We start from the raw sequence: 26,535 nt of genomic DNA on the forward strand, positions 1-26,535 counted from the left end.
TTACCCGTCTTAAATCATATTTATATAATACACTTAGAGCTGTGTCTATTGTACTCTGATTGATGTTGCCATGTTGAAGTAGAAGTACTTAACTTTTAAAAGGGGGGCAGGGCCATGGGGTCAGGTGACCGCGCATAACCTTGTCAACTGATTTCTCTCATTGAGGCATGGCCTACATGTGAGACTGTTTATAGGCAGACCGGAAGTCATGAGACTCCACTAATGGTCTACAATGGGGACTTTAAGAGTGTGTGTGTGTGTGTGTGTGTGTGTGTGTGTGTGTGTGTGTGTGTGTGTGTGTGCGCGTGACATACTTAATTTTCAGAACAAAAGCTGCTCTTTTAATTTCAGAATTTAAGGAGATATTTGTGATATAATGTATTTATTTGTTTGTAACAAATAAATATATTACATTACATTTATTGTCAAGTGAATAAAAAGGTTGTTAGCATACTTCTGTTATCAGACATCATTATGTATGTGCTAAAATAAGTTACATTCATAAAAAGAACATCATATTCCGCAGTAAGATTCCTGAGATTACTGACATAATGAAGAGCTGTTAAGTATATCTTACATGAGATCCTTTTGCAAGTTTGTCACTCACACATTGAGTGTGTGTGTGTGTGTGTGTGTGTGTGTGTGTGTGTGTGTGTGTGTGTGTTTGTCCAGAGGGAGAATCGTCGTCTTCAGGAGGCCAGCATGCGACTCGAACAGGAGAATGACGACCTGGCCCATGAACTGGTAACCAGTAAAATTGCCCTTCGGAATGACCTTGACCAGGTAACACAAACCTCCACAGCACGTCATCAAACTCAGTATCGTGTGCTTACTTATAAGTAAAGCTGTATTATTTATCTATCTGTTTACTGTGTTTGTGTGTACATATAGCATTTTTTTGTGGCTATGTTGTCAGTTTTTTTCCCCAACTGACAACATACTTGCTACAAAGCATATTTCAGATGTGCTTTAACTAGCTACTTTTTCTACAGAGTAACTTCAGACTTTGAGTTCATAAAAAAGCTTTCTTCTGACAGAAACAGACAACTGCAGCTGTAGGCGTTTCCTGATTTTCAAGCTGGAGTGTGGAGCTTTTTTCTCCCCCCTCTGGCAGTGAGAGTCGTTATCATTCAGTAAAAACCATTGCAATGGAACAGCAGCTAGGAACATGGCAGAAACTACGTTTCCGGAGTGGCTAAATAGAAAAAAACTTGGCGGTCTGAGGAAGGATTAAAAAAAAAAAAAGTTGTACAAGAGCTCCAAAGCTCTAAAGCATGCAGCCCAGGGAAGCTATCACAGACATCACAGCTCCAGTATACTGCAAAACAGAGCTTTCCATGGCAGCAGTATACTTTATCAGAGTTGTTTTAACGCGTTTGGACAGGGCTCTAATCTAACAGAAGTTCATTGATGGGTAAAAGTTTTGCAAAACAGATTTACAGGCCTTTGTTAAGGTGCTCCTAGCATTTGACCTCTGCGCTCTACTGGACAGTTTTAAATTGGTCTGTAGAATGGTATTAATGAGTACAAATGTTCCAGTGATTCAAGTTCTGAATAACCACTCTGGTGGGTCTGTGCATATTTGTTGTTAAATGAATGTTCTGGTGTTTGTGTTTGTTTGTCCGTGTGTGTTCATTTTAGGCAGAGGACAAGGCCGATGTTTTAAACAAGGAGCTGCTGAGCACCAAGCAACGTCTGGTGGAGACAGAGGAGGAGAAACGCCAACAGGAGGAGGAGACGGCTCAGGTATCATCTGCGCTCCGTTTACTGTCGCCTTGTTGGGTTAATGAGCTCAGTGATCTCTGCAGTCAGTGTTTTGTATATCGTTGAGTTTAGTTTTGTAATAACACACAATACATTTGAGCTTTTCTTTCTGTGGAAACAGCGTATGTGTCTCCTAGAAATGAGATACTGATGTGTGAATGTTAATCATTCTGACCAAGGCCCTGACATTTGCATTGTGTTATATTAGCTCACAGTTCTCCTTTGTGTACCAATGAACCGATTTGTCATGTATTTTTTATTCCTCCCAGCTGAAGGAAGTGTTCAGGAGGGAGCTGGAAAAAGCAGAGCTGGAGATCAAGAAAACCACAGCGATCATCGCTGAATACAAACAGGTTTGACTGTTTCACTAACCTAAATAAATCCACCTGCTGTATTTGAAATGGACAGTATTTAAAGTAAATTCTGACCATTAATACCCAACCAGTAGTAACTGTAAACACTGAGTAACAGGGTAATAAAGACTGCACTGCACCCAGATGAAACCCAAAGAACATAGATGTTGTTTCTTGAATATGTGAAAATATGTGTGTGAAATTTAAATTTTAAGGAAAATATCATAATGCTGACTTTTATTGAAGAAACAGGAGTAAAAAAAACTTCAGTGAATCTCTTATCTTGAATCATGCTTACCTTACTCCTTTATGTTGACATCTATAAAAACAAACTTTCTCTCCTTTCTTCAGATCTGCTCCCAGTTAAGCACCCGGTTGGAAAAACAGCAGGCGGCAACAAAAGAAGAGCTGGACATCGTCAGGGTGAGATCACATGCTAATAAACAGCTAATGTGGGAGAGAGCTGATGCTCGTTAGGGAGACATTCAAACCTAAACTAAAATCACCATTTGTTGCATTAGGGAACATGTTAGTTTGCAGCACTGTTCTGTTAGGACAAGCTGACGTTGAAACATTATTACAGTAATAAAGAACCAGATTGCCCAAATGATCCCACGCCACTCATTTAGCCTACGTCAGACATGCAACGTCTCGCTTTGTAGGTGTGGTAGTTTATCCATCCTGAAGAAACAGATCAGTCTTTCTAATTTAATGGCCCTGTAAATGGTAACATGACACAGCATTAGCCGTTTTTTTAAAGATTTACTGTCCTTCACATATAAAAACTACTTATCTGAGATGGATCTGAGAAGAAAAACTTTGTTAGAAAATATATAAATATGGTCTGATTGATTGCTGAAGAATGTAAGCTTTGGCTGAACTGTGTATTTCATTTGTAACAAACAAAGACTGTTGGATTGAAAGGGTGGAGCTGGGAATATAGTGTGGGGAAATGGATCAACTGGGGATTTAATTTACCTTGGGCAATGAGGAAATGATAGGAATAGTTTGTGAAAAAAAAGGAAACACTCTTAGCCCTGTTTTAGGCTAGTTTTAGTCTTCATGAAGGCATAGTGCGCTCACATTATAAATCACTGAATAAATAAAGCAGCGGTCTGCATTACTACAAAGAGAAATAAAGTAAAAGCAACTAGATGTTACCTTCAACTCAAGACAAGCAAGTGTTCTTCCACACCAGATGTATTACTTTGTTTTAGCACAGCAATTATTTTAAGCATATATTTTAATGTCTATACAGTGTGTTCACCCACCAACCTAACACACGCGTGTGTTTGTGTGCCCGTACAGAGTAAAGTGATGGGCTGTGACCGCTGTAGGGACCTGTTCACAACTCTGGGCTCCCTCCAGGCTTCGTCCCCCGGCAGGGACAAGACATCCACAGAGCCCATGGACGAGGAGAAGGACGGACTGAAGGATCAGCTGAGGCACCTGGAGCTGGAGCTGGCACAGACCAAACTGCAACTGGTGGAGGCCAAGTGCCGCATCCAGGTCAGCAATACCAGGGAGGGACAGGGATGGCAATAAAAATTAATGACAGAGATGAAGGATAATATTCCAAGTCTGTAAAAGTACTCTTTTAGGAAATGCATACAGTAAATACAAAATGTATCAAGATCCAAGTTAGTATCAACAAAGAAGGAATTGTGTGCAAAAAAGGTATAAACATAGACACAGGCACTACTTACAGCAAAGCTTTGAGCTAAATGCTAACTTCCACATGCTAACAATAAAAAAGGTAAATGCAGATTTTTTGTAGATTCATTAAACATAATCATTTTTACTTACCTTAGTGTAGCATGTCAGCTGGATAATAAGTGCAAAACAATTGTCATAACGTGCTTAAAGATGAGGAAAACTTGTTTAGCAATTGAAGAGTCCGGATAACATGTTGTAATTTAGAGCAAAACATTCTTTTAAGATAAACTTTTGTGTCTTTGCAGGAGCTGGAGCACCAGCGGGGGGTCCTGATGAACGAGATCCAGGCGGCCAAGAACTCGTGGTTCAGCAAAACTCTGGGCTCCCTGAAGAGCTCTGCCTCCTCTTCCTCTTCCTCCAGCTCCACGTCCCAGACCCCTTCCTCTCCAAAGGAGGGGCCTGCCTAAATAACCCTCCCTCCATATCTCCTTTCCCTGCAGGATGCACACTAGAGCTGAGGAACAAAAGTTGAAGGAACAAGCGGCGGAGAAATGCAGTATTCTTTTTCCAGCAGGTGGCAGCGCAGATCTCGCCAGCTTCTTGGACTGCAAATAGCTGAAAATATAAGGGAGGAAACAGGGGGGTGACAGCTTCCTGTTTCACTTAATGTTTACGTTTGAGTGAACTAAAACATGCTTCACAGGTGACAGGCAAGTGTGGATCATCATGAGGAGCAGCAGCCACTACCTACAATTTTATTGTTGAGTTCTCATTATAGGAAAGCCGAGTTGACACACAATGACTCTTATAGGTGGTTATTTAGCTCCGCCTTGTGATCAGATATTGCTACTGCAGTCAGTTCATTTATCCGTGTGAAATTATGTTTTTATGAAGCTGAAAATTACAATCAGTCTCACAATTTACATAATATTTTCAATGAGTGAAACAGGTGCCGACATATTATACGTTTAATGCCTAAATATGTAGAGGTCTTCACTCAGCACTCTGAAAAAGGAATACTGCATTCAGTCTTGAACAAAAACAACACAAAAAGTTGTATTTCTTTATAGTAATATAACGTAAACAATGTTGTCATATAAATATGTATAACTAATTATTGATTTTTGTAATAATCTTGTACAGTTCAGAAAAAAAGGAAAAGTTCTTTGTTATTTTTTTTTTTACCGTTTGGAAATTGAATGTCAACTCCTTAGATGTTGGTAAGCACAGTGTGTGATCGAGCTGGTCGAGTCCAAACGCTGAAGAACCAGAGTGACAGCCTGCAGAAAATGTAATGTCATGGGTGGAACTGACTCATGGTGTGTATTATCACAAAAGTGCATGCAGCCATTATTTTGTTCACAGTAAGTTGGGATCCCAGCAGAAAAGGTTTCTTTTGAGTGAAAGTCTCCAAAATGTTAGGTTTTTTTTAAATCTGTACACCCAACAGTGAAGACTGATTGTAAATTGGAAAGTATTTTTTTAAATCATTTGTTTATTTTTATTGTTTTAGGTTGCACAAATTGTCTCTTGATTTTGCAACAAGCAGTGTAGTTGGAGATATCCGGACTTTATTTCTGGCATTTGTTCTTTTACAGACTTAGACTAAAAAAGACAGACTAAAAAAAGGCTTCCATTGACCCAGATAATCCATCACAGTAATCCTGGAGGAACTGATTATACCTGTCTGTGTTATGTAATGCTGTGCAGGCAACACCTACAGCAAGTACTTCAGTCGTCACCCTTTCATACCTGCCACTGTTATCCAACTTCACTGTAGATACCAGAGCCAGTGCATTAAAACTTTAACATCCAGTATGCTCTAAAGTATCTGTTACAAAGCACAGTCCATCCCTAAATAAACACCTAGCAAAGCATTAGTAAGCAAGATTAAGTTGCAATATTCTCCCATCATTGCCAAACAGTTATCAGGCCATTTTGCAGAGCTGTGCCAACACCTTGCTTCCCTCTCTCTGGTTCTAACGACACTTTTTAATTGATTCTTTAACTAGGATTAAATTGGGCATGTTTATACCTGAATCTTTCCTGTGTTCAGTTGCTGTGCTAACTATTCAGAATAAACTGTATTAAATGTTACCAGCCAACTAGTCATTTCTTGAAATATAGAATTTATAAACTCTAAATCTTAAAAGTTAGAGATCTTTCAAGATGTTCGGGTAATTCTTGCAGTTTGCTTTTTAATGTAACATAGCTTGAAGAACAAAAGCAAAGACCAAACAAACAACACACATTTCATTCTTATTGCATTGCTGCTTGCTAATAACAATATTAGGATTGAAGACCACAGCCAGGATGATTCGTTGTACAGTATGTGTGCTAAGTTGAAACTAACAAGAATTTGCCAAAAAGTCTGTGGAGCTTTAACCTGCATATTAGTGCTGTGTTAGCAGGCACAGAGCTGCAGTGTAGTGCCAAATATCCCGATTCACTGTGGTTGTCACTGAAATCAGCCTTTGGACTCGGTGTGTGTGTGTGTGTGTGGGTGTGTGTGTGTGTGTGTGTGTGTGTGTGTGTGTGTGGTGTGTGTGTGTGTGTGTGTGTGTGTGTGTTCTGCACTGTAACCTAAGTGGTTGAAGTTGAAATGGTTTCTTCTTCACGTGGCTGCCTTTTTTGTTGATGACTGAAACCGTTGGCTGATGAGAGGAAAGCCATCTGACAGTTTGTAATGTCGGAGAGAGTCTGCTGTGCCATAAGAGCTTCCCCTCTGCTCCGTCCCCAGCGGTCTGTCCCAACAAATATGTCATCTGATCCTATTGACAGATCTGCTGAATCTCATGTTCAGCAGTATGATTGACACATTTCCACCATCCTAGGTGTGTCTTGTATTTCCAGGACATTCCTTCTTCACAATCATTCATCATTCAAAGTCTTACAACCGGTTAAATGTAATCTGTGGTCAAGTTGGAGAGAGCTCCTCTTTGTGTCTTTTATGTGCACTAACACAACGTTGATATTTTAAACACTATTTCAAGATGTACGTTTGTTTAAAAGTAATCCTGAGCACAGAGCATAATTATTTTTTAACTGATGATTTAATGTCGCAGAGAGGACAGCTGCCAATTTTTAATCCACTCTAATTCATTTCATTTTTTAATGCCTACAAGAGCAGGCGGTGAGTCGCATTAGAGATGTGTGTTGTGCAGTTTACAGTTTGCTGTAATAGCACAGTCCTGTTACAAAGAGGGGGACTTGTCCGACTCCAACACTGTTTGCTGTACAGTAACTGTCTGACCCGCATTAATAAATCTCAGTTTTTCTGTTCATGCATTTTGAAGTTTTATTGAACAACAACATTTTTACTTTGATTATTGCTTTAAGAATATAACAATAGACATCATGTAAGCTGTCAATGCAAGCATCTGAGAAAACTGGGACATTTCCCCCTCATTCCATGTTTAGAAAAAGACAAACTGCGAAGGAAAGAAGCCACTTAAACGACTAGACATAAAACGATGATTCTGTGATGATTGTGTAAATTATTACTGCATAGCTGATGTTTAAAATGAGGACACTACTCCTTCAAACAACATAATATTTAGAATATATACTTCCTTTACCAAATTTAAAACTAAGAGTTCATTTACTTTTATTGTTAATCGGACTGATTCAAACATAAAACTTTAGGCACACAGCTTAAAAGAGTAAGAGTAATGGGGCATTTTGATGAATACCCTTATTGGTCACTTGGCTTGTTCCTCAATGAATTGAAAGAAATAAAAATGTCGACCTCCGCAAGTCTTAAAGTTTCAAATCGGGATAAGTGAGCCTCACCTCTTGTGCCTTCATTAGGAGATGTTTCCTGATTGGATAATTGGACAACACGTGGAACATTATGAGTTTCCACATACAAGTCTGAGGATTTTAACCCATTTTCTATAGAGAAATAGTGTTGGTTTGTTTGAGTTCTTTTCAGGACATTGACCGACCACACCATCATTTTATTAAACTGCCCACAACCAAAACACCTCAGATTAAATTTCAGCCTCGGGATCGTTGTCACATCTCACAGCTCCTCTCTCACATTTGCACACTGTACTTTGGGTCAATTAAAGTTAAAATAGCCAACACATTAAATACATTTGGATCTCATTGTCATGACCGTTTATAAATGTATACTAATAAATTAAAACAAACAGCATGACAATATAGCATTCCCCAACTCATTTGCGTGTGTGTTTGAGCGCACTACTACTTTTACTTAGTTGATTAATTGCATCGTACACTTGGTTTTACCTTTTACTCCCCATAATAATCGTTATATTTTGAAGGGGATTTTTGGTATTTTTAGACCCATTTTAGCAACAAAACTTATTTTGACACTCGATACATTGTTTCCCACATGGTTTAAGCGTCTTTGAGCATTTGGAAAAGCGCTATATAAATCGTATGTATAATTATTAATAATATTACCAATACATGGTCTAATGTGTGCTATCTTTTTCCAAATGTGCACATATTTTATAAATAATTAGAAAACTAGTTGCAGGCCATATTCTAAACATTTACCCAACAATGGTTTGAGCACTATTTTAATTGTCAGTGTCTGTTTAAAAGTTGTATGCACGCAGTATAACTATGTTTTAACTGATTAATTCAAAAGCCACACTAATTCCGTTACTTTAATGATGAATGAGCAGGACACGAGTCTCACCAGCAAAAGTCTTTTTTGTCATTAAGGACGTTTACAACTCACTGAATATAAACAACATGCAGCATATCAACATACAGGATTATATCTGCCAATACAAACATCGATTGTGTGTGTGTGTGTGTGTGTGTGTGTGTGTGTGTGTGTGTGTGTGTGTGTGTGTGTGTGTGTGTGTGTGTGTGTGTGTGTGTGTGTGTGTGTGTGTGTGTGTGTGTGTGTGTGTGTGTGTGTGTGTGTGTGTGTGTGTGTGTGCTCTTTATTATTATAGTCATAATTTCTAGTAATAAAGATTTCTTAGAACAAAAGTAACTATTTGTAGCTGAAGTTTTGAAGAAACTATAACATTCGTATTTCACTTAAACTTGGCAACTGCTGCATAAATACTTGCTACTCTTTCAGGGTCGTCACACTTCAATGTTGCTGAATTTGTCACTAATGTCATCGAAGTAGTTGTCTGCGAAGCGAAGAATCTGGATGACAGCGCTAAGCAGCAGGATATTGCTGTCCGGGTCCAGCTCCAACTCCTCGCTGTAGTTCTTCACTGGAACAACACAGGATAGTGGCACACCGAGGCGAGAGCTGACCTCCTGCACCTGAATCACAAAAGGTTTAAATTAAAGTACTTCAAGCCTTTTTCTAAAGACAACAAAGAATGATTGTCTACTTCTGCAAAATCAAAGCAACATGTTGTTTGCTTTTCTGTTGTAAACATTGAAAGGTGCTGTAAAAGACATGTAGAAGATAAACACTCCAATTATTGTTAAAAACGTCTTCAATACATTTACGGTCAATGTCATTTTAAACAGCCTGATGAGATCACACAAACTTAAGGATGAAAATAAACTTTGACTGGCTTGTCAGCCTAAATATCTTTTGGTAAAAGTTTCGGCCAGAAAATGCACACTTTTAGGGCTGAGTATAAAATTGAAATAAAGAATTTCAATAGGTCCAGGTCAGTGCTTCTGCCCACAAAACACTACAACAATTCAACTTCCTTTTTTTCTGTGTAAAAGCCTCACCATTTCTTTAATGTAGCTACTTTTGTAAATGTTTTTCAGGTCGTCTTTCACCAAAGGGCAGGCTTCATCAACTTTCGTGAGCAAGATCAGCTGAGGAATCCCTAGAAACACCAGAGCAGAAAGAACATCTCCAAATATTGTAGATGTTTTAATGTCAGCCTGTCAAAACATTGAGGTACAGTAGCACTAATGTTGTGTTAGAATTTGACTTTCAGTATTTACTTGCAAGCTAGTAGTTTGCAGTGTTAATCAGCAATGCAGTAAATATACAACCTCCTGCAAGAAGTTCCAATGGTTGTAAACCACTGTCTTAGACGTAGGCCAAGGGAAGGTGGGAATTGCACCCTTAATATCAAGTATCTCAGTGTCTCCTTAAGTAAGTGGTAGTGCGTTTCACTGACCCATTAAGTTGACCTTTCTACGAATAGCATTCAGCTTTTCCTCCAGCTTTGTGGGCATGATGGAGACCTTGCAGGCGTCAATGACGTAGGTCACACAGTGGATCTTGTCGTTAAGCTCAGGAGACTTGAGATAGCCACTAGAATCCAATTGCAGAGGAGCAGTGGGGTTAAACTGGAAAATGCAGTTCAGGGGAAAGACAGATAGTTAAAGTCAACTGCAGCCAGATCGATGGATCATTCTTCCGATTTCCTGCTGAGTGTTACAAAAAGCTGCACCTGATAAAAGTTGGGCAGATGACCTTTAAGGATGCTGCTGATGTCATCAATATCAGGTCCCGCCCCTGTGCTTTCCTCCAATCCCATGGTATCACAGAAGATGATTGGCAGAGGTTTTCCATTTCGTCCATCTTTCACTGAGTAGGTTCGAAGCTGTTGCATACAAAGAGATGGATTAACAAACCACAAAATAAGGATTTTCATTTTCAAATCCATTGTAACAAAAGGATATCATTAAGAGGCAGGAATTAACCTGTGTGGTGAGGCTGGTGGTAGAGCAGCCAGCGATGGCCTGGCTGGTGACGTGGCCTCTGAAAACAGAGTTGATAGAATTGAAGAAGCTGGACTTTCCAGCTCCAACTGGTCCAATGAGAAGGACCCGAGCGTGGGACACAGAGCTGTGTGTGGGTTTGTAGATCTTAATAGTCTCCTTTAGCTGATTCGTGTTCCTGCACAAGAAAATATTAAAAAATATGTCTTTAAGCCTGGTTGATACAGATTTTCATTCACAGCAAGTTGTCCTCTATGATAGAACCGATATATTCAAGTGAAGGTTGCAGTTACAATTATGAGCATTTTGCAAGAATTGTCAGTTAAATTGAGCATGGCAAACAATCCCATTGCATCATATTTTGCAAAGTCCAATAAAATGAGTCAAAGCTGGCATACTACAGTATGAATATTATGCAAACATAGCTGCATTGCATGTCGTGGCATTTAGAATACATTAAATATCTACATTATTAACACGCTGTAAATTGTGCCATACTGTATATAGTTTAGTATTTTTTACAATAGCAAAGCAAACAAAAGCATTATGTGAAGGACAGTATCTCTCTTACTCAGATTCCCAGTTTATAGTCCTCCATGGCCTCTCAAGTTCTGTGGTTTCTGTTGAACAACAAATTCAACTTTAAGAAAAAACTATCTGATCAAAATGTATACAAAATATTACTCCCCGATACAACTTTTTCTATGTGATGGGTTTACATGAGAAATAAACAAAAACATGTTGTCATTCATATTAAATGCCATTTTTAATTATATAACCATAATTGTTTGTATTTCATGTTGAAACAGTCAACTTATGCAAATGTTGTTTTAATGGACATAAAGTTTTAGTTAAGGTTAAACTGAATAAAGCGCTTACAGCATACATGACAGTAATAGGATGAAAGTCAATAAATAGTGCATGATAATAGAGAGGGACATATAGACACATCATGAAACATATCATTTAACTATTATTATATTATGTTATTATCGTGAACTCACCCTTCACTTGATAGACTTCACACTCAGTCAGGTTAAGGTCGTTGCCATGCATATCGGCAGCAGTGAAGTTGTAATACTTCCCTGGACTGCTATACACAACTGCTTTGCTTCCATTGACAAGAACCAATGCTTCTCCAAAATATGGACCAGAGTCAGCTATCATTCTCACTGCATAACCAGGAGCAGTGACCGGATATTTGAGGAGCATTTCTCCACTGAAGGTGAAGAGAAAGGCCTGGTCGTCATGCACGTAGCCCTCAGACTGATTGAAAGGTTGTTTGGTGTAACCTCCGAACACGTAACCTGAGGCATTATAGCCCACAGACACTGTGGGACTGTGGGTGTCACATCGTTGGTGGAAGGCTGGACCGCTGAAATCATGGACGCTGGCCTTGTACAGCAGCTGCAGTTTGACTCTTCCCAGCTGGGAGCAGATCGTTCTCTGCTGGCTCTTGGTTAGCATGGTGTTCATGATGGACTGCTGGTCCCAGAATAACAGATGAAAATCAAATAAGAGTTTACTATGACTTTAACTAAATTAATATTGTGGTTGCGGGATTGTCAAATCCGTTTATCAAAGTTGAAACCCTTTACAGTATGTGTATACTTTAATTTACTATCTAAAATACTTGACATTGTTAACTTGAGTCATGTATGAAAACCACGCTATACTGTCACATTGGATGCAACTGTTGCACCTGTTGGGAAATAATAATAATAAAAGTAAGGCAATCTGTTAACATGTTCAACCCTCTGCCCTATCATATTGGTCCACATTTGTTTGGTGATGTTTGGATATTTTTTAAACAAACTCAAGGAGATTTGGTTTGATGTTAGTTGTACCTTATGAGAAGAGCTCACAAAAATACTAATTATACAATAAAAAGGAACTTTTTTTTAAGCTAGGATGAAAAAAAGGAATATTCGTAGTATGCATGTTTTAAGCCTTAATGATCCAATCATCATTAAAACTTATGTCATGCAAGAAAACCAATATTTGGAGGTGAATATAGATCAGCAGAGGAGTACATTATGAGCCATTACAGTTAAATAGCAAATCTCACTGCACATCGTCAGTAGCAATTGAGTTCAAAGTTGAAATAATTTAAACTTGACTCTAAACATGGAGGCTTTCGCACAGCCAGCACATGCCTTTATAAAGGCAGCTAAACTATTAGCATCACACGGACTGGGGGTCTGCCACACCTTAGTTTACATTGTGACAGATTGCAGCCATGAAAGTAATGCTTTTTTTTTTCAAACCTTCTTACCTTCTTATGTTCTTGATAGTTGAGGATCTTGCCCAGCTGCTATAGAGACTTTCAGAAATGGGGGTGAGGCAGTTGTTTGGGAAATGAAACTGAAAGTCTCCAGACACGAGTAATTTGCCTTTCAAAATAAAACTGAAGTTTGTTCCAACTGCACCGGGGACCATCTGCGGTCCGTTATTCATTTTAAAAGTATAGTGGAATGTGGCCCACACTTGAAACTTGTGTTTTTCTTATATTGCACTTATTTGATAAACAGTATATTTAAATAAAGATTTCACAGTATATTGACACAAGCATTCATGTGTTAATAAGCCCACTTTTCAAATAAATTCAGTGAATTAAAGTTTAAAACATTGTTCAACACATCTTAAACATGGACATTCAAATATTGCACATTATATCAATTTGTGTAGAAGGGAGGATGTTCACCTTTAGAGCTACCTGCTACCTTAGGCAGCTGAGAGTGAGAAAACAAATCATAAAATCCAAATTAAAATGATTGAACCTCACAGTTAGGTGATCAGCCATGATAATGATGCCATTGTGAACAGGGTAAGGTAACCACTTGTAAGTTATGTCCTTGCTACGTACAGTAAGACAGAGTACAGGAGGACAGTTGTCTGTGGCAAGCTTACTTACACCCACTGTGTGCCACACAAGAACAATGGTGTGGTTGCATGAGGCGCATTTACCATTTTATAAAGAACAGATCACACTAACGAATGAAAACATCACATTTTATTTAAAGAAACACATTATGATATGTTACATTGTACATGATAGTAAAAATCCATTACCTGTAGCATTATATTATGTGACTTTAAACAGCTAGAAGTTGCTTAAGTCAGACTTTTTTCAAAATACAATATGCTAAATCCCCAAATCCATCTTTGGCCCCTTTTGTTGAAGTGCATTGGCCTGGAAGTACAGGTCAGCATACTGCAGGATGTGGTCGACAGCTCTAAGCAGAAGCACATCATTGTTCACGTTCAGGTCCAGCTCTGATGAGTAGTTCTTCACCGGGACAATGTAGGAGGTGGACATACCCAACAGATCCCCAGCTTTTTTCATCTACAAATGCAAACACAAAACAAACATTTACACCCCATTGGTATTTTTATTCCCTCAGCTGGGAAAAATGCTATGGCAAATTTAAATAGAGAAAATTGATCATTTCAAGCCCTGTGGTATCTAAGGAGTGAGAGTTAATTTGTTCTGGACTCTCAAAAGTTTAGTCTTTTATTTTTGAAAACTAAGCCAGACAGAAACAGGGCAAGTTGTCCTACATTTTGAAAGTTGAAAAATATCAAAATAATAAAATAGTCCAAAGAAGAATACTAAAACAGTTTCAGGCAGTAGTGGGTTTTTGTATTTTTTTCATTTGTCTTGCCTATCCAAACTAAATTGTGTTTGAATAGCAGATCAATAATGATCTTCCCCTTTATCCAACAAAAATAAATGCTACTTGTGAGTCACGTGACTTTGCTTCTAACATTGGGTTATCTTGTAATTTAATAATGTGCACCTAAAAAAGAAAGATATACTGTATGTTGGTAAACCAGCACCACCAAGTCAACTTTTCCATTATGGTTCAGATCACAGGAATCTAAACTGGTCACACACTCAATTTGGTAAAACTGCCCCACCTGTAGTCTGGTGATCAGACCTTCCTCTATAAATGGAGATATTTTTTTGTATTTTATGCTGGAAGCAGTATGTGTGTGTAATCTTTTTTTAAACCTACCGTGTCCTGAATGATCCGGCTCTTGTAAACCTCTGTGACATCTTTAGCCGTTTCTGGACAAATGTGGTCTATCTGGGTTAGCAGGGCCACCTGATGAATGTCTAGCAGACAAAAAACAATGCTGTCAATAAGATTTTACTCAAATAAAAGCTTTCATTTGTTACAATGCAGAGAAATAAATCACTCACAGTTGAGATTTCAACAGTGCTTTTGTTTAGTAAATCCTGTAAAAAAGGTTTCAAGCCCAAAGGTATTATGCCCATCAGTACCTCTGCAATTCTAACCACAACAAAAATCCAACAAAAAATAAACACAAAGGTCATTTAAACTTCAAAGCAGTGCGTTAAAACAACATCCAGATTAGGCAGGAATGACAAATTGACAGTACGTAAGACAAATGGACAGTAAGTACAGCTCTACAACATTCATATTAAAAGTCAAAGCCCATTTTGTCTTTAAAAGTAGTTCATCTGTGTTTGAAAATGTCTTTGTGTTTGACTACTCGTGTTCTTTTCCTACCCAGGTCACTGATGTGCTTTCGGAGCTGCCTGAAGGTGGTGCTGGGGCCTTTTTGGTAGGTCTGGATTTTAGAGGCATCTACCACAAATGCAACGCAATGGATCTTGTCTTTGAGACCTGGCTTCTTTACATAACCCACAGTCTCAGACCTCAATGGTTGATCTGGGCTAAACTGGGGGAGAGAAAAGAGGAGGTTACATTTTCACAAAAGAAAACTCATGTTGATGTAATTTTTGCAAAGACTAAGCAAATATAGATTGAACCATGGTCTGTGTTGGGCTTCTTCATGTTCAGTGCCGGGATGTTTTATTTACGCGGCTGTTAATAATTACGGTAACCATGGATTTTAGGGTGGAGTCGGTTTCTTCACTATGAACCCCAGCCGTACCATAACTCAAAACCACAACTGTTAACCTAAAGGTGGCGCTAAAGGCAAGGGCTGATGATCAACAAAGTGAGTAAGGAGTAAGGTAAGGTCTATACAAATAGTGAGTTATTTCCATCGTGACCAAACAACAGCCATTTTGTAAAGCTGCCACCATTGCTAAAAACTAGAACATTACAATATCTATCCTGCTTACTTTGTGCCCCTCTGGCGCATGACCTTTAATGACAGACAGGATGTCATGAAGGGTCAGTCCGGTCATCTCTTCACCCGCTAAGCCCGCAATATCACACAGCACCAGTCCAGTAGGGTCCTCTCCTTTCTGACCATGGATGTTGAAGGACTGGAGCTGACACAGGGAGAAGAAAGTTGATGGGATGATTGTAAAAGACGGAACATCCAACTTGAAAAAAGGCGGTTCAACAAATATTAGACTGTGTGATATTAGAGTGTGTGACCTTTGTTTTGGCGGGGCAGTGTATATTTGTGTGAGGGTGTTTGCATATAGTCTTTCCTAAACTGTATTTAAATGTAATAGTTAATAATTGATTTTGATGAAGTTGTCATGACAAACTTTATGACAACCAGGGAAACTCGTGATTTGAAAGCTTCAGGAAAGCTAGTATTTGCACTTTGAGTTAAGATGACTATCTAAATTTAAATTATTTTTCATAATTGACCATTTTTTACAAACACAATTGAAACTGGTATTGAATATAAGTGTTTTGATTAATCAACATTCTTCTTTTACTAACATAGGAAATGACTGACATGATTTGACCACAGATGCTCTTTTTCAACGGCTATTTTGCACTTTTATTTGCACATGATAGTGTATGATGTGTACTGGAGGGGGCCTGGGAGTACGCTCATCCGGTCTACATGTGCTTTGTAGATTTGGAGAAGGCGTATGACCGGGTTCCCAGGGAGATACTGTGGGAGGTGCTGCGGGAGTATGGGGTGAGGGGGTCTCTACTCTCTCTGTACTCTCAAAGCGAGAGCTGTGTCCGGGTCCTCGGTAGCACGTCAGACCGATTTCCGGTGAGGGTTGGCGTCCGCCAGGGCTGCGCTTTGTCACCAATCCTGTTTGTGATATTCATGGACAGGATTTTGAGGCGTAGTCGTGGAGGAGGGGGTCTGCAGTTCAGTGGGCTAAGGATTGCACCACTGCTTTCTGCAGATGATGTGGTCCTAATGGCTTCATCGGTCTGTGACCTTCAGCACTCACTGGATCGGTTCGCGGCCGAGTGTGAAGCGGCTGGGATGAGGATCAGCACCTCCAAATCTGAGGCCATGGTTCTCAGCAGGAAACCGATGGATTGTCCACTCCAGGTAGGGAATGAAGCCTTACCCCAAGTGAAGGAATTCAAGTATCTCGGGGGCCTGTTCTCGAGTGAGGGAACAATGGAGCGTGAGATGGGCCGGATAATCGAAGCAGCGGGAGCGGTACTGCAGTCGCTTTACCGCACCGTTGTGACGAAAAGAGAGCGGAGCTAGAAGGCAAAGCTCTCTGTCTACCAGGCCATCTTCGTTCCTACCCTCACCTATGGTCATGAAGGATGGGTCATGACCGAAAGAACGAGATCGCGGATACAAGCGGCCGAAATGGGATTTCTCCGCAGGGTGGCTGGCATCTCCCTTAGGGATAAGGTGAGAAGTTCAGTCATCCGGGAGGGACTCGGAGTAGAACTGCTGCTCCTTCGCGTTGAAAGGAGCCAGTTGAGGTGGTTCGGGCACCTAGTGAGGATGCCACCTGGGCGCCTCCCTAGGGAGGTGTTCCAGGCACGTCCAGCTGGGAAGAGACCGAGGGGTAGACCTAGGACCAGGTGGAGGGATTGGGAGCGTCTTGGAATCCCCCAGTCAGAGCTGGTTGATGTGGCCAGGTAAAGGAAAGTTTGGGGCTCTCTGCTGGAGCTGTTACCTCCGCGACCCTGACGGAAAAGCGGGAGAAGATGGATGGATGGATGATAGTGTATAGATACCCTCTTGAATTTACTAGCTATTCAGAGCCTTGCCAAAAGGCCAGATGAGGCTCTCTTTTCCATACCTCCTTAATTTGAGAAACGCAACACTGAATTTCAGCTCTTTTGTTCCCACCTCCCTCAGTTATTTCTTCACTTGTACCTTCTTGGTGAAGCTGGTGGAAGAGGTCCCCACCATGGCCCGGTTGGTGACTCTTCCATTAAACACAGACTGGACTGAACTGATGAAGCTGGACTTTCCAGAACCAACCGGACCCAGGAGGAGAACCCGAGCCTGATTCCCCTCGTTACAGCTTGGCCTGTAGGAGCTGACAGTCTTCATCAGACTCGCCTTTTTCCTAGATTAGAAAATACGGGAGAATTTTCGCTAATAATAATTTCAAAAGAAAAGTCTCTGTGTATCTGAGTTAAAGGAATACTGTATGGAATATTCCTATATATAATATTTAAGGTAGTATGTTGATAGGGTTTTAATTATGTATGTATCACTTTGACAGTAAGTAATTAAAATGGTTGCAAACATGAATCTTTTACTCACTCTTCTGTCCACTCCATTTCTCTCCATTGAGGTTCCAACTTAGGTGGAAGTGCTGAGGAGAGTTTAAAATTTGATTAGTCCCAATACGATTTAAGCTGCAGTTTTTCTTCTTAATCGCTACCACTGTACATAACTGTATTATTATTATTGCCCATGCAGTGATACAGTACTGTACACTACTTTTAGTGATTTTAACTTTTTTCCCAAAGTACAACATTTTAACAAGTCTACATACATGGAAAACTGACACTAGTGACACTTCTAACAATATTCAAAATGTTTTATAATGATGAGAAATGTCAGTTCATATATACATTTTATATAAATATGGCTCTGAATACTAAACTGTGGCTGGTTACCTTCTGCACTGTGTTTAAAAATACAAACCCTTAGAGAAGGACACAGCTATGAGACGAAGGGGGTGCAAATGTAAGGTGTTTGCATGGAGTGTCTTGAAGCATCCATTTAACTGTTGGGAAAACTGGAACACAGTGGTGTATCATTCTTTCTTAGTGTGAAACTGATTAGTAACTTACCAGTAAATGTATATGAAGGTGTGTTCTTCTCTTTCTCTGTTGAACTGACGTTTGATCCAAGGGTGAAAGGACTTATGACTTCCTCTGCGATTGCAAAAGCCGGTTTAGCTGACGCAGCTGGAACTTTGAGAGGGATACCAAACGAAAAGCCACCTATTCTGATGAGGAAAAAAAAATCCCATACATCAGTTTAAAAGAAGAAATAAAGCATAAAAGCAGCATGGGATATACTTGGTTAAAGATCATGCACTGGAAAACATATATGTGACCTAAAATGTGATCTAGCAGCATTGTTTGAATGAACAAAGAACTTGAAGCGAATTGCTGAAAAGTTTAGAGTCACATTGAGTTTTGGTATGACATTTCAGTTGAGCACTACTGATGGAAAGAGTTTGTAACAGAACTCAATAAAAGTAAAACATGGTAAAAGGGAAAATGCATCGAAAACATTTGATCCTCGCCATTTAGATAAGGTAAGATGGATCTTTATTAATCCTCTTGTGGAAAGTCAGGAGTTTAAACAGCAACAGAGTGAGAGCGAAAAGCAGGACAGTAGAGATTCACACTACGACAATAAAATTAAAGATACAATTAAAATCATATACGGGTCAGTAACTGTTAAAACAAGAAATTCATAAAAGGAAAATATACACATTTTGGAGTCAGGATTGTTAAATATAGTTACATGTATGTGTGCAAATACTAGTGCAGGTTGAAGTTATTGTGCAAACAGTGCAGATTTGATGTATGTACAGTATGGGTTACTTTTTAAATCGGTTACATTGTTAACCCCTGGTTGTGCAGCCTGGTGGCTACATGCACAAAGGAGTGTCCCAGGCGCTTTGTGCTGTGCCATAAATCCTTAAACAAAGCAGGACCCTGAATTTTACATAGAATCCGACTCCTTCCAGGCCAATATGTGCCTTATAACACGTGTTGTTGCAAGTTTCTGTATGATGAGATCTTTATCTACAGCTAACTTGTATGCCCATTATTAGAAAACCAATGCTTGCTATCACATACAGTGAAGATTGGTCTTGCCTCTGTACCATAGAACAAGATATTCACAATTAAAAAAGAGATTTTGGCTTACAACTGTAACTTCATCTTTAACAGTCCCTTGATATATGTCAGTACCTGTATTTGGCACGTTTATGAAACTTTATAAGTTGATAAAAGATGATTCGTCCAAAAACCTGCAAACAGGTCGACTAAAACTATAGGACCAAAGGACAAAAGTGTAAAAGACATAACCATTGTTAGACTGCACCAATCTAAAATACTGCAAAAGTTACAGCAGCATTGGTTGAATAAAAATCAAACTGTGTAGTAATATTAAATGGGGGATAAGGCACTGCTATCTCCCTCCTCTGGGATGCCTCCAACGGATTAGATAACTACCCATGGGTTAATAATGATCACAGTCTGAAGGTGAGAAATTCGAAAACTGGTCCTAATGTATCCTCTGCAGGGTGGTACCAATCGCAAAAAAACACTACATATGGTAACACATACTGTCACAGGGTGAAATCCCTTTACAGTTACAGACTTGTCCCTCTTCAAGCCCGTAATGCCAGGCCAGAATTAGCCTATTAAACATTGGAATAAAATATTAAATTGCAGATAAAAGTCAGAATGCAAACACCAAAATACAAGTTTTGCTAAAAACTCATAATCGCAATGTTGTTTTGTAGAGAAAGAATAGCTAGAGTTGTTTCAATGAAAAGCTACCTATTAACATGGGTGGAACTTATTGTTTGGGCGGTTTTTCTGCAAAGGGACAGGACGCTAATGACGTTTAAAGGAAAGAATGAATGGGGCCATGTATCGTGAGATTTTGAGTGAAAACCTCCTTCCATCAGCAAGGGCACTGAAGATGAAGCGTGGCTGGGTCTTTCAGCATGACAATGATCCCAAACACACCGCCAGGGCAACCAAGGAGTGCTTCGTAAGAAGCATTTCAAGGTCCTGGAGTGGCCTAGCCAGTCTCCAGATCTCAACCCCATAGAAAATCTTTGGAGGGAGTTGAAATCCGTGTTGCCCAGCGACAGCCCCAAAACATCACTGCTTTAGAGGAGATCTGCATGGAGGAATGGGCCAAAATACCAGCAACAGTGTGTGAAAACCTTGTGAAGACTTACAGAAAACGTTTGACCTCTGTCATTGCCAACAAAGGGTATATAACAAAGTATTGAGATGAACTTTTGTTATTGACCAAATACTTATTTTCCACAATCATTTGAAAATAAATTCTTTAAAAATCCTACAATGTGATTTCCTGGATTTTTTTTTCTCATTCTGTCTCTCATAGTTGAGGTATACCTATGATAAAAATTACAGGCCTCTCTCATCTTTTTAAATGGGAGAACTTGCACAATTGGTGGCTGACTAAATACTTTTTTGCCCCACTGTAATCCTGTACCGCCATCCTTTTTAAAGAAATCTGGCAGGTCATCAGCATCAACTTCGTAAACAAATTGATACAGCCATACAGTGTTAATTTCGTCAACGAAAACTATGACGAAAAATGTTCGTCAGCGACCTTTTTTACATGCTCGCTCTCTCTTAAAAGGCATTGGCGCTCTGCCTCTGTATGACCCTTATAGCAGAACACCAGATATTACACAAAGTGTAAAGAGAGTGAAATGTTGCTTTACGAATTTCAACACTTAACACTGTCACCTTGATTATAATGTCAGATACCTGTATTTGCCGAACTGAATTAGTTTATAGAGAGAAAAACATTTTGACTAAAAGTTGACTAAAATGTAATGATTTTTCATCGACTAAAACTGGACGAAAACATTTTGAGTTGTCGACTAAAACTATGAAGGATAAAAAGGACTAAAATGTGACTAAAACTAATAACCATTTTTGTCCTAAGACTGAGACTCAATCTAAAATAGCTGCCAAAATTAACACTGCAGCCATTTTAGCTAAATTATTAATATACATCAAACTGTTTAATTAATTTAATGTGGGGGGTTAAGGTGCATCTCCTCTCTCCTCCCTGCGTGACTCAAGCCCTCTTTTTCTGAACTGGATTTAGATAACTACACCAATGTTAATATATGTCACAGTCTGCATATGTAAATTTGTGAAAACTTGGTCCTAATTGTTTCCCTCTGCATGGGTGTGTTTTCCAATCTGGCAAAAAAAACACTAACATATGTGGTTAAACTGTTATACTGTCACAAATTAGTGTGAATGCCCTTACACATTTTACGATGGATTACTTATTCCAGCTCTTTCACAGTCAGTGTGAAATTGCTCAGTTGGAAATCAAGAATTACCCCTTTTTTATTTTAAAACAATTAGTGAATAAAAAATATTAAAAACTTCAGCATAAACAGTCACAGACATGCACAGATCATCCAGCCCCTGTGTTTCAAATCCAAGGTTTTGACTCAATACTTGCAGCTCGGATTAAACCGCACAAATTGTATGTGTTTGTTAACAGATATTTTGATATAAGCTTGTGTTTTGTTTGTTTTTTAAAATGCGTACCTTATTAACACATGTGCAACTTATTGGTTTGTGTCCGAGTTGCAAGCAAAGCAAACATGCACTGTCTAAATGGACGTATTACAAATGGTACCTATGACAAACAAAGGTAGACTCTATACTGTGGTCTTATTGTGTTAGCAGGGCACAATCTAATGTGTCTATTTTATTTGTCTAACATCTCATATTTACGCAGGTAAGAAACATATTTCTGTTACAAAAGTTAGTGAGCCAGGGCATTTACGAACGTCAGTTAAAAATGTTGACACGTTGACTGACATGACTTCTCTGTTACCAAATCTGACATTTTTCGTTTTTGTTTTCACTGAAAAAGCCAATTGTATGGTCAGAATGTAAGATACGTTTTGTGGCAATGAAAGTAATATTGTTCGTCGATACAAATCCTGTAATAACATTTCCACAGTTAGACGACAACTTAAATTAGCTAACATGAAACTGGCTAACAATAAACTAGCTAACACACGTTTGCTTCTGAAATATCCCGTTTACCCGCATGCATTAAAGAAATATAACAACGTTGGGGGCCTATATATATATATATATATATATATATATATATATATATATATATATATATTGACCTAGGTCACAAACCACACAGAAGACAGTCAAAAACGATAGGTAATTAAGTTTCATCCTAACCACCACTGCATTTTGCTAAGTTTACTTACACCCTAAAGTTGAGTCAAAATGGGCATTTACCTTGTAGTTTGATTCTGCATGACAACCGCTGCAGTATGTTACCTTTACCCCGTTGCAAGTAACAGCTACTAAACGACAGAGGAGAATAGAGTGTAGGATTCTTTTCCAAGGAAACGAAAGTGAAATTTACAACTGTCAGAGGCGTGTGGCAAAAGCACACTTTTCTTTGCAGTGCCCCCAATAACAATCACGAACTATGTATATGCCATCTGATCACTAAAGTTTAAGTTGTGGCTTAACTTCCACCTTAGACCTGTAGATACTTGCTTACTATCGACGTTTGAAGGAAGATAATACAGGAAGTGTACGTTTCACAAGGGTTTTAAATGGGGACTTTTGGGGCATCTCGCCCGAGGGGCGGGGTTACGTACTGCGTCACATCTCTCATGCGTGTTCTCGTCGGCGAGGTCGGCGCGCACATGCAGTCACAGAGCTAGCGAACCTAGGTCTTACATTTTTCTTTGTATCATATTTATTTTGTATGGCAAAGAAATGTTTCAAATGGGATGTTAATGTCTTTATTTGCTGATTATGGGTTGGTTGTATTGCTTGGGCGTTGGCGATTAATACACCATAATTCACAAAGCTGTCTTCTTTTAATGTAGGTATACCTTCATCAAAGGCTACTTCAAGCAGGGACAGGATAGGTCTACTTGAGTCTATGTGCGTGTGGAAACTTAACTCGTAACTGCACTTAACTTCAAATCATAGTGGGCATTAGGCTACACCAAGCAAAATTAATCTCACCCATTAACAGTCGAAATCTTAACTAAACAGGACATAAACTGCACACATCCCCATTTCATAAATCAGCATTAGATAAAGCTAAATCTCCACTTAGCATGGTAATCACTAGCAATATAAATGCACTGTAGACACACACTAACGAACTCTTATTTGGCTACTTTTACAACTTTTTGTGTTGGCCTGTAAATATCCAGTCCAAAACGAACATTGGCATAATGAATGCTGGGTTTGAACCATAGATCTTGCGGTGTAATCCCGCTCCTCTAACCACTGTGCTACGACACTTCTGCTGAATGATGAAATTGCAATAATTTACAACACATTATAGCCTCGGTTGCTGGGTAACGATAAACGAACTCAAAGATCATAATTCGTAATTTGGTTTACAAACTGACGGTTTTATGCGTTCACTAAACAAAGATTATGGAAATTAAACACCACTTTTCCATCAAAAAGCTTGTTGTAAAAAGCATAACTTGTTAGATCTAAGGTAGGTAGAAGGTGTTGGATGAAATGAGGGAGCAATTCAACATACCTAAAGACTGTGTTTTTTAAAGAACATTTATGTTAGAAGGGATTTAGGTCAGAAAATGGTGTGGATAAGTTTCTGAACTAACTGTGGAGTATTGCATTCAGATCAATGTTCCAAATCAAGTGAAACCAGGAACAACAGTTGAGACTAATCAGATGCAATGATAAGTGAAAACATCAGTTGAAATTAATAAAAAAGGAATGCTCAACCAACTACTTTGGATTGATAACTGTTACTGTTAATAGGATAACTGGCAAAATATCGCAATGAAAATTGAAACTGTAACCTATTTTACAGACATGAGAAACATGTTTGTGAACATTGTTTCATCTCATATTATACACAAGAGGGAGCTATAATCTTGTTTCTAAAGTTGTAGATGCTTAACTGCTAGCTGACAGAAGAGGTCAACATTTGGCCACACTTAAGACTCTTCCCTCCACATGGAGACCCCATTGTTTGATAACGAAAACTTCAACAATCTAGAAATGTCTACATGAGAGTCATTGTCATCTTTCAGTAGCTCTTAACAAGTGAATGTTTTTATCTAATATACAATGCATCAGGAATTGAAGGTGGTGATTGCTATTCCTTGGATAAGAAACTTGCCTGTGTGTGTTTGTGTGTTTGTGCATATGCATGTGTGTGTGTGTGTGGGTGTGTGGGTGTGTGTGTGTGTACAGTATGTGTATGCATGTGTGTGTGTGTGTGTGTGTGTGTGTGTGTGTGTGTGTGTGTGTGTGTGTGTGTGTGTGTGTGTGTGTGTGCGTGCGCGCGCGCGCGCACGTGCATTTGTTTACCTTTGTTCTCATACATACTCATGTTTTCTCCTGTGGTGATCAAGGTCAACAGACTTTGGGTGTCACTGTAATTCAGTTAAACCTGTCTTATTTTTGGAGGATCTGTTAATTTATTATGTTGCTGCGGTGCTTCTTAGATGTGGTGGTGATCAAAATAGCTTCAGATTGTGATTCAGCTACAGTGAGCCCCTGGGGATTCAGATCACATCAATCATGTCTTGACGTGGTAAGACCCCCATCCTCTCCATGTTTTTACCACCACCACTCTAATACAAAAAAAAATGCTTACATGCTTAATGGGATCTAGAGAACCTTTATTCTATTATCCAAAAATATAAATATATAATATATCATATTAATAGTAATAATCTCCTCGCTTTTTTCTCAGTGATGGTTATGATGTGAATGGAGCTTGCCTACTCAATATAACCCCTCAAAGCTACATAAACATAAATCAATTTGGCCAGTTATTTCAGGTTGATTATCTGTCACTCAGCACTACTTTATCAGGGCTATTTTGGCTAGCAGCCTGCAAATGATCAGGCATAATAACAGCCAGCAACAAGGAGGCACAGCTATCTTTATGACCTTGTGGCCATGCCGAGGTTTTGTTGTTTCAGCAAACTAGTTTTTTATATCTGGAGTCCCATGTTAAAAGACCAGAAGATACAGTATGGAGCCATTGTTTGTATGGAGACATTAAAGGAAGGAGATCCAAAACCAATAGAAACACCTAATGTTCCCAAACAGAATCATGCAACAGTTTCAGAAGTCTGACACATCAGCTGATGTTATAGTAAGAACTGGCCAGTTATTTTAGGGCAACACCCAAATCACAAATACAACCTGTTGCGGCCTTGAGGTTATGAGTGAGTGTCATTAAAAGTGATTGTACTGTTGATGGCTTGACAGCAAACACTATCTATAGGTTATTTGAGACAAAACCAAAACAGACCTCATCACTTTATCTGTCCTTTAACCAGAAAACAGGTGAAATATAGTAAGAAATATGTGTAATGTAAATCAAAATAACTTGCATGCATGTATTAGGGACATAATGATATGAGTCCTACAGGTCACTCAGTCATGGATAAGAAATGTTGTTGTTTTTTGGTTTGGTTAAAAAAAGACTCACCTTTAGTGCCTCGGGTATACCATCATTTCCAGTCATGTGTAATAGAAAATGAGAAATGTATTTCAGTATTTAAATACTCTCAATGTATTCCACATATGTATATATTTCACATCCTCAAATCTGTATTGTTGATATTGTAAATATTCTTCTCTCTTTTTCACTATTTTATTTATCTTTTGCACCATGTATGTTGAGTTGTTGGAGGAGCACGCGACATAAGATTTTCATTGCCAACATATACGCTGTATCTGCTGTGCATATGACAAATAAAACCTTGAAACCTTGAAACCAATGCTTAGTATAAGTGTAAAGAAATAAAATAGCATAGAATTTATATTCGCTAAACAATGTTAATTTAATCAAATGTGAAATATGTGGTGACAATATGTGTGTGTGTGTGTGTGTGTGTGTGTGTGTGTGTGTGTGTGTGTGTGTGTGTGTGTGTGTGTGTGTGTGTGTGTGTGTGTGTGTGTGTGTGTGTGTGTGTGTGTATGTGTGTGAGTGTGTTGGTGTGTATGTGTTTGTGTGGTGGGGATTGTACCCTGAGCCGGGACATTGCAGCACATGGCATACAGTGTTGCCACTCGTAATCTACCTCCGACATGTTCTTTAAATTGCACCAAAAAAACATAGATATAATCATATAAGACCATTTACCACAGATTCTTGCAGGCTAAAATTTCCAAAAACAAGTCATTATATATAA

The 26,535-nt window shown here is 38.9% G+C and overlaps 3 protein-coding genes across 5 annotated transcripts in view; 1 reads left to right on the forward strand and 2 right to left on the reverse strand.

Moving 5' to 3' along the window:
* rabgap1l (RAB GTPase activating protein 1-like) overlaps positions 1–7,061 on the forward strand; it is a 97,781-nt gene extending 90,720 nt beyond the window's left edge. For both annotated transcript variants that reach the window (XM_063891259.1, XM_063891260.1), the window contains exons 21-26: positions 673–783; positions 1,642–1,746; positions 2,034–2,117; positions 2,469–2,540; positions 3,426–3,626; positions 4,079–7,061. In XM_063891259.1, the coding sequence (XP_063747329.1) occupies positions 673–783; positions 1,642–1,746; positions 2,034–2,117; positions 2,469–2,540; positions 3,426–3,626; positions 4,079–4,240 (735 nt within the window). In that variant the 3' untranslated portion in view covers positions 4,241–7,061. The remainder of the gene's footprint in view (positions 1–672; positions 784–1,641; positions 1,747–2,033; positions 2,118–2,468; positions 2,541–3,425; positions 3,627–4,078) is intronic.
* A 1,339-nt stretch (positions 7,062–8,400) lies between these two features.
* LOC134869558 (interferon-induced protein 44-like) lies at positions 8,401–12,794 on the reverse strand. 2 transcript variants are annotated; one of them, XM_063891261.1, is made up of 8 exons: positions 12,685–12,794; positions 11,414–11,894; positions 10,981–11,029; positions 10,392–10,587; positions 10,139–10,291; positions 9,863–10,034; positions 9,462–9,562; positions 8,401–9,035 (listed from the first exon to the last, which is right to left on the reverse strand). In XM_063891261.1, exons 2-8 carry the CDS (start codon positions 11,883–11,885, stop codon positions 8,847–8,849), a joined length of 1,332 nt encoding a protein of 443 aa, XP_063747331.1. In that variant the 5' UTR covers positions 11,886–11,894; positions 12,685–12,794; the 3' UTR covers positions 8,401–8,846. The 2 variants fall into 2 exon arrangements, with proteins under 2 accessions (XP_063747331.1, XP_063747333.1); XM_063891263.1 differs by having other exon boundaries at positions 11,414–11,891; positions 12,685–12,789.
* Positions 12,795–13,407: 613 nt separating this feature from the next.
* Positions 13,408–22,928, reverse strand: ifi44g (interferon induced protein 44g). Its single transcript, XM_063891265.1, has 8 exons — positions 22,616–22,928; positions 18,389–18,546; positions 17,853–17,904; positions 17,457–17,652; positions 15,529–15,681; positions 14,948–15,119; positions 14,429–14,529; positions 13,408–13,755 (listed from the first exon to the last, which is right to left on the reverse strand). The coding sequence occupies exons 1-8, from the start codon at positions 22,633–22,635 to the stop codon at positions 13,555–13,557; spliced, it is 1,053 nt and encodes a 350-aa protein (XP_063747335.1). The 5' UTR covers positions 22,636–22,928; the 3' UTR covers positions 13,408–13,554.
* Positions 22,929–26,535: the final 3,607 nt, after the last annotated feature.

The sequence above is a fragment of the Eleginops maclovinus genome, chromosome 9, assembly GCF_036324505.1.
Source record: "Eleginops maclovinus isolate JMC-PN-2008 ecotype Puerto Natales chromosome 9, JC_Emac_rtc_rv5, whole genome shotgun sequence".
NCBI classification, from domain to species: Eukaryota; Metazoa; Chordata; class Actinopteri; order Perciformes; family Eleginopidae; genus Eleginops; species Eleginops maclovinus.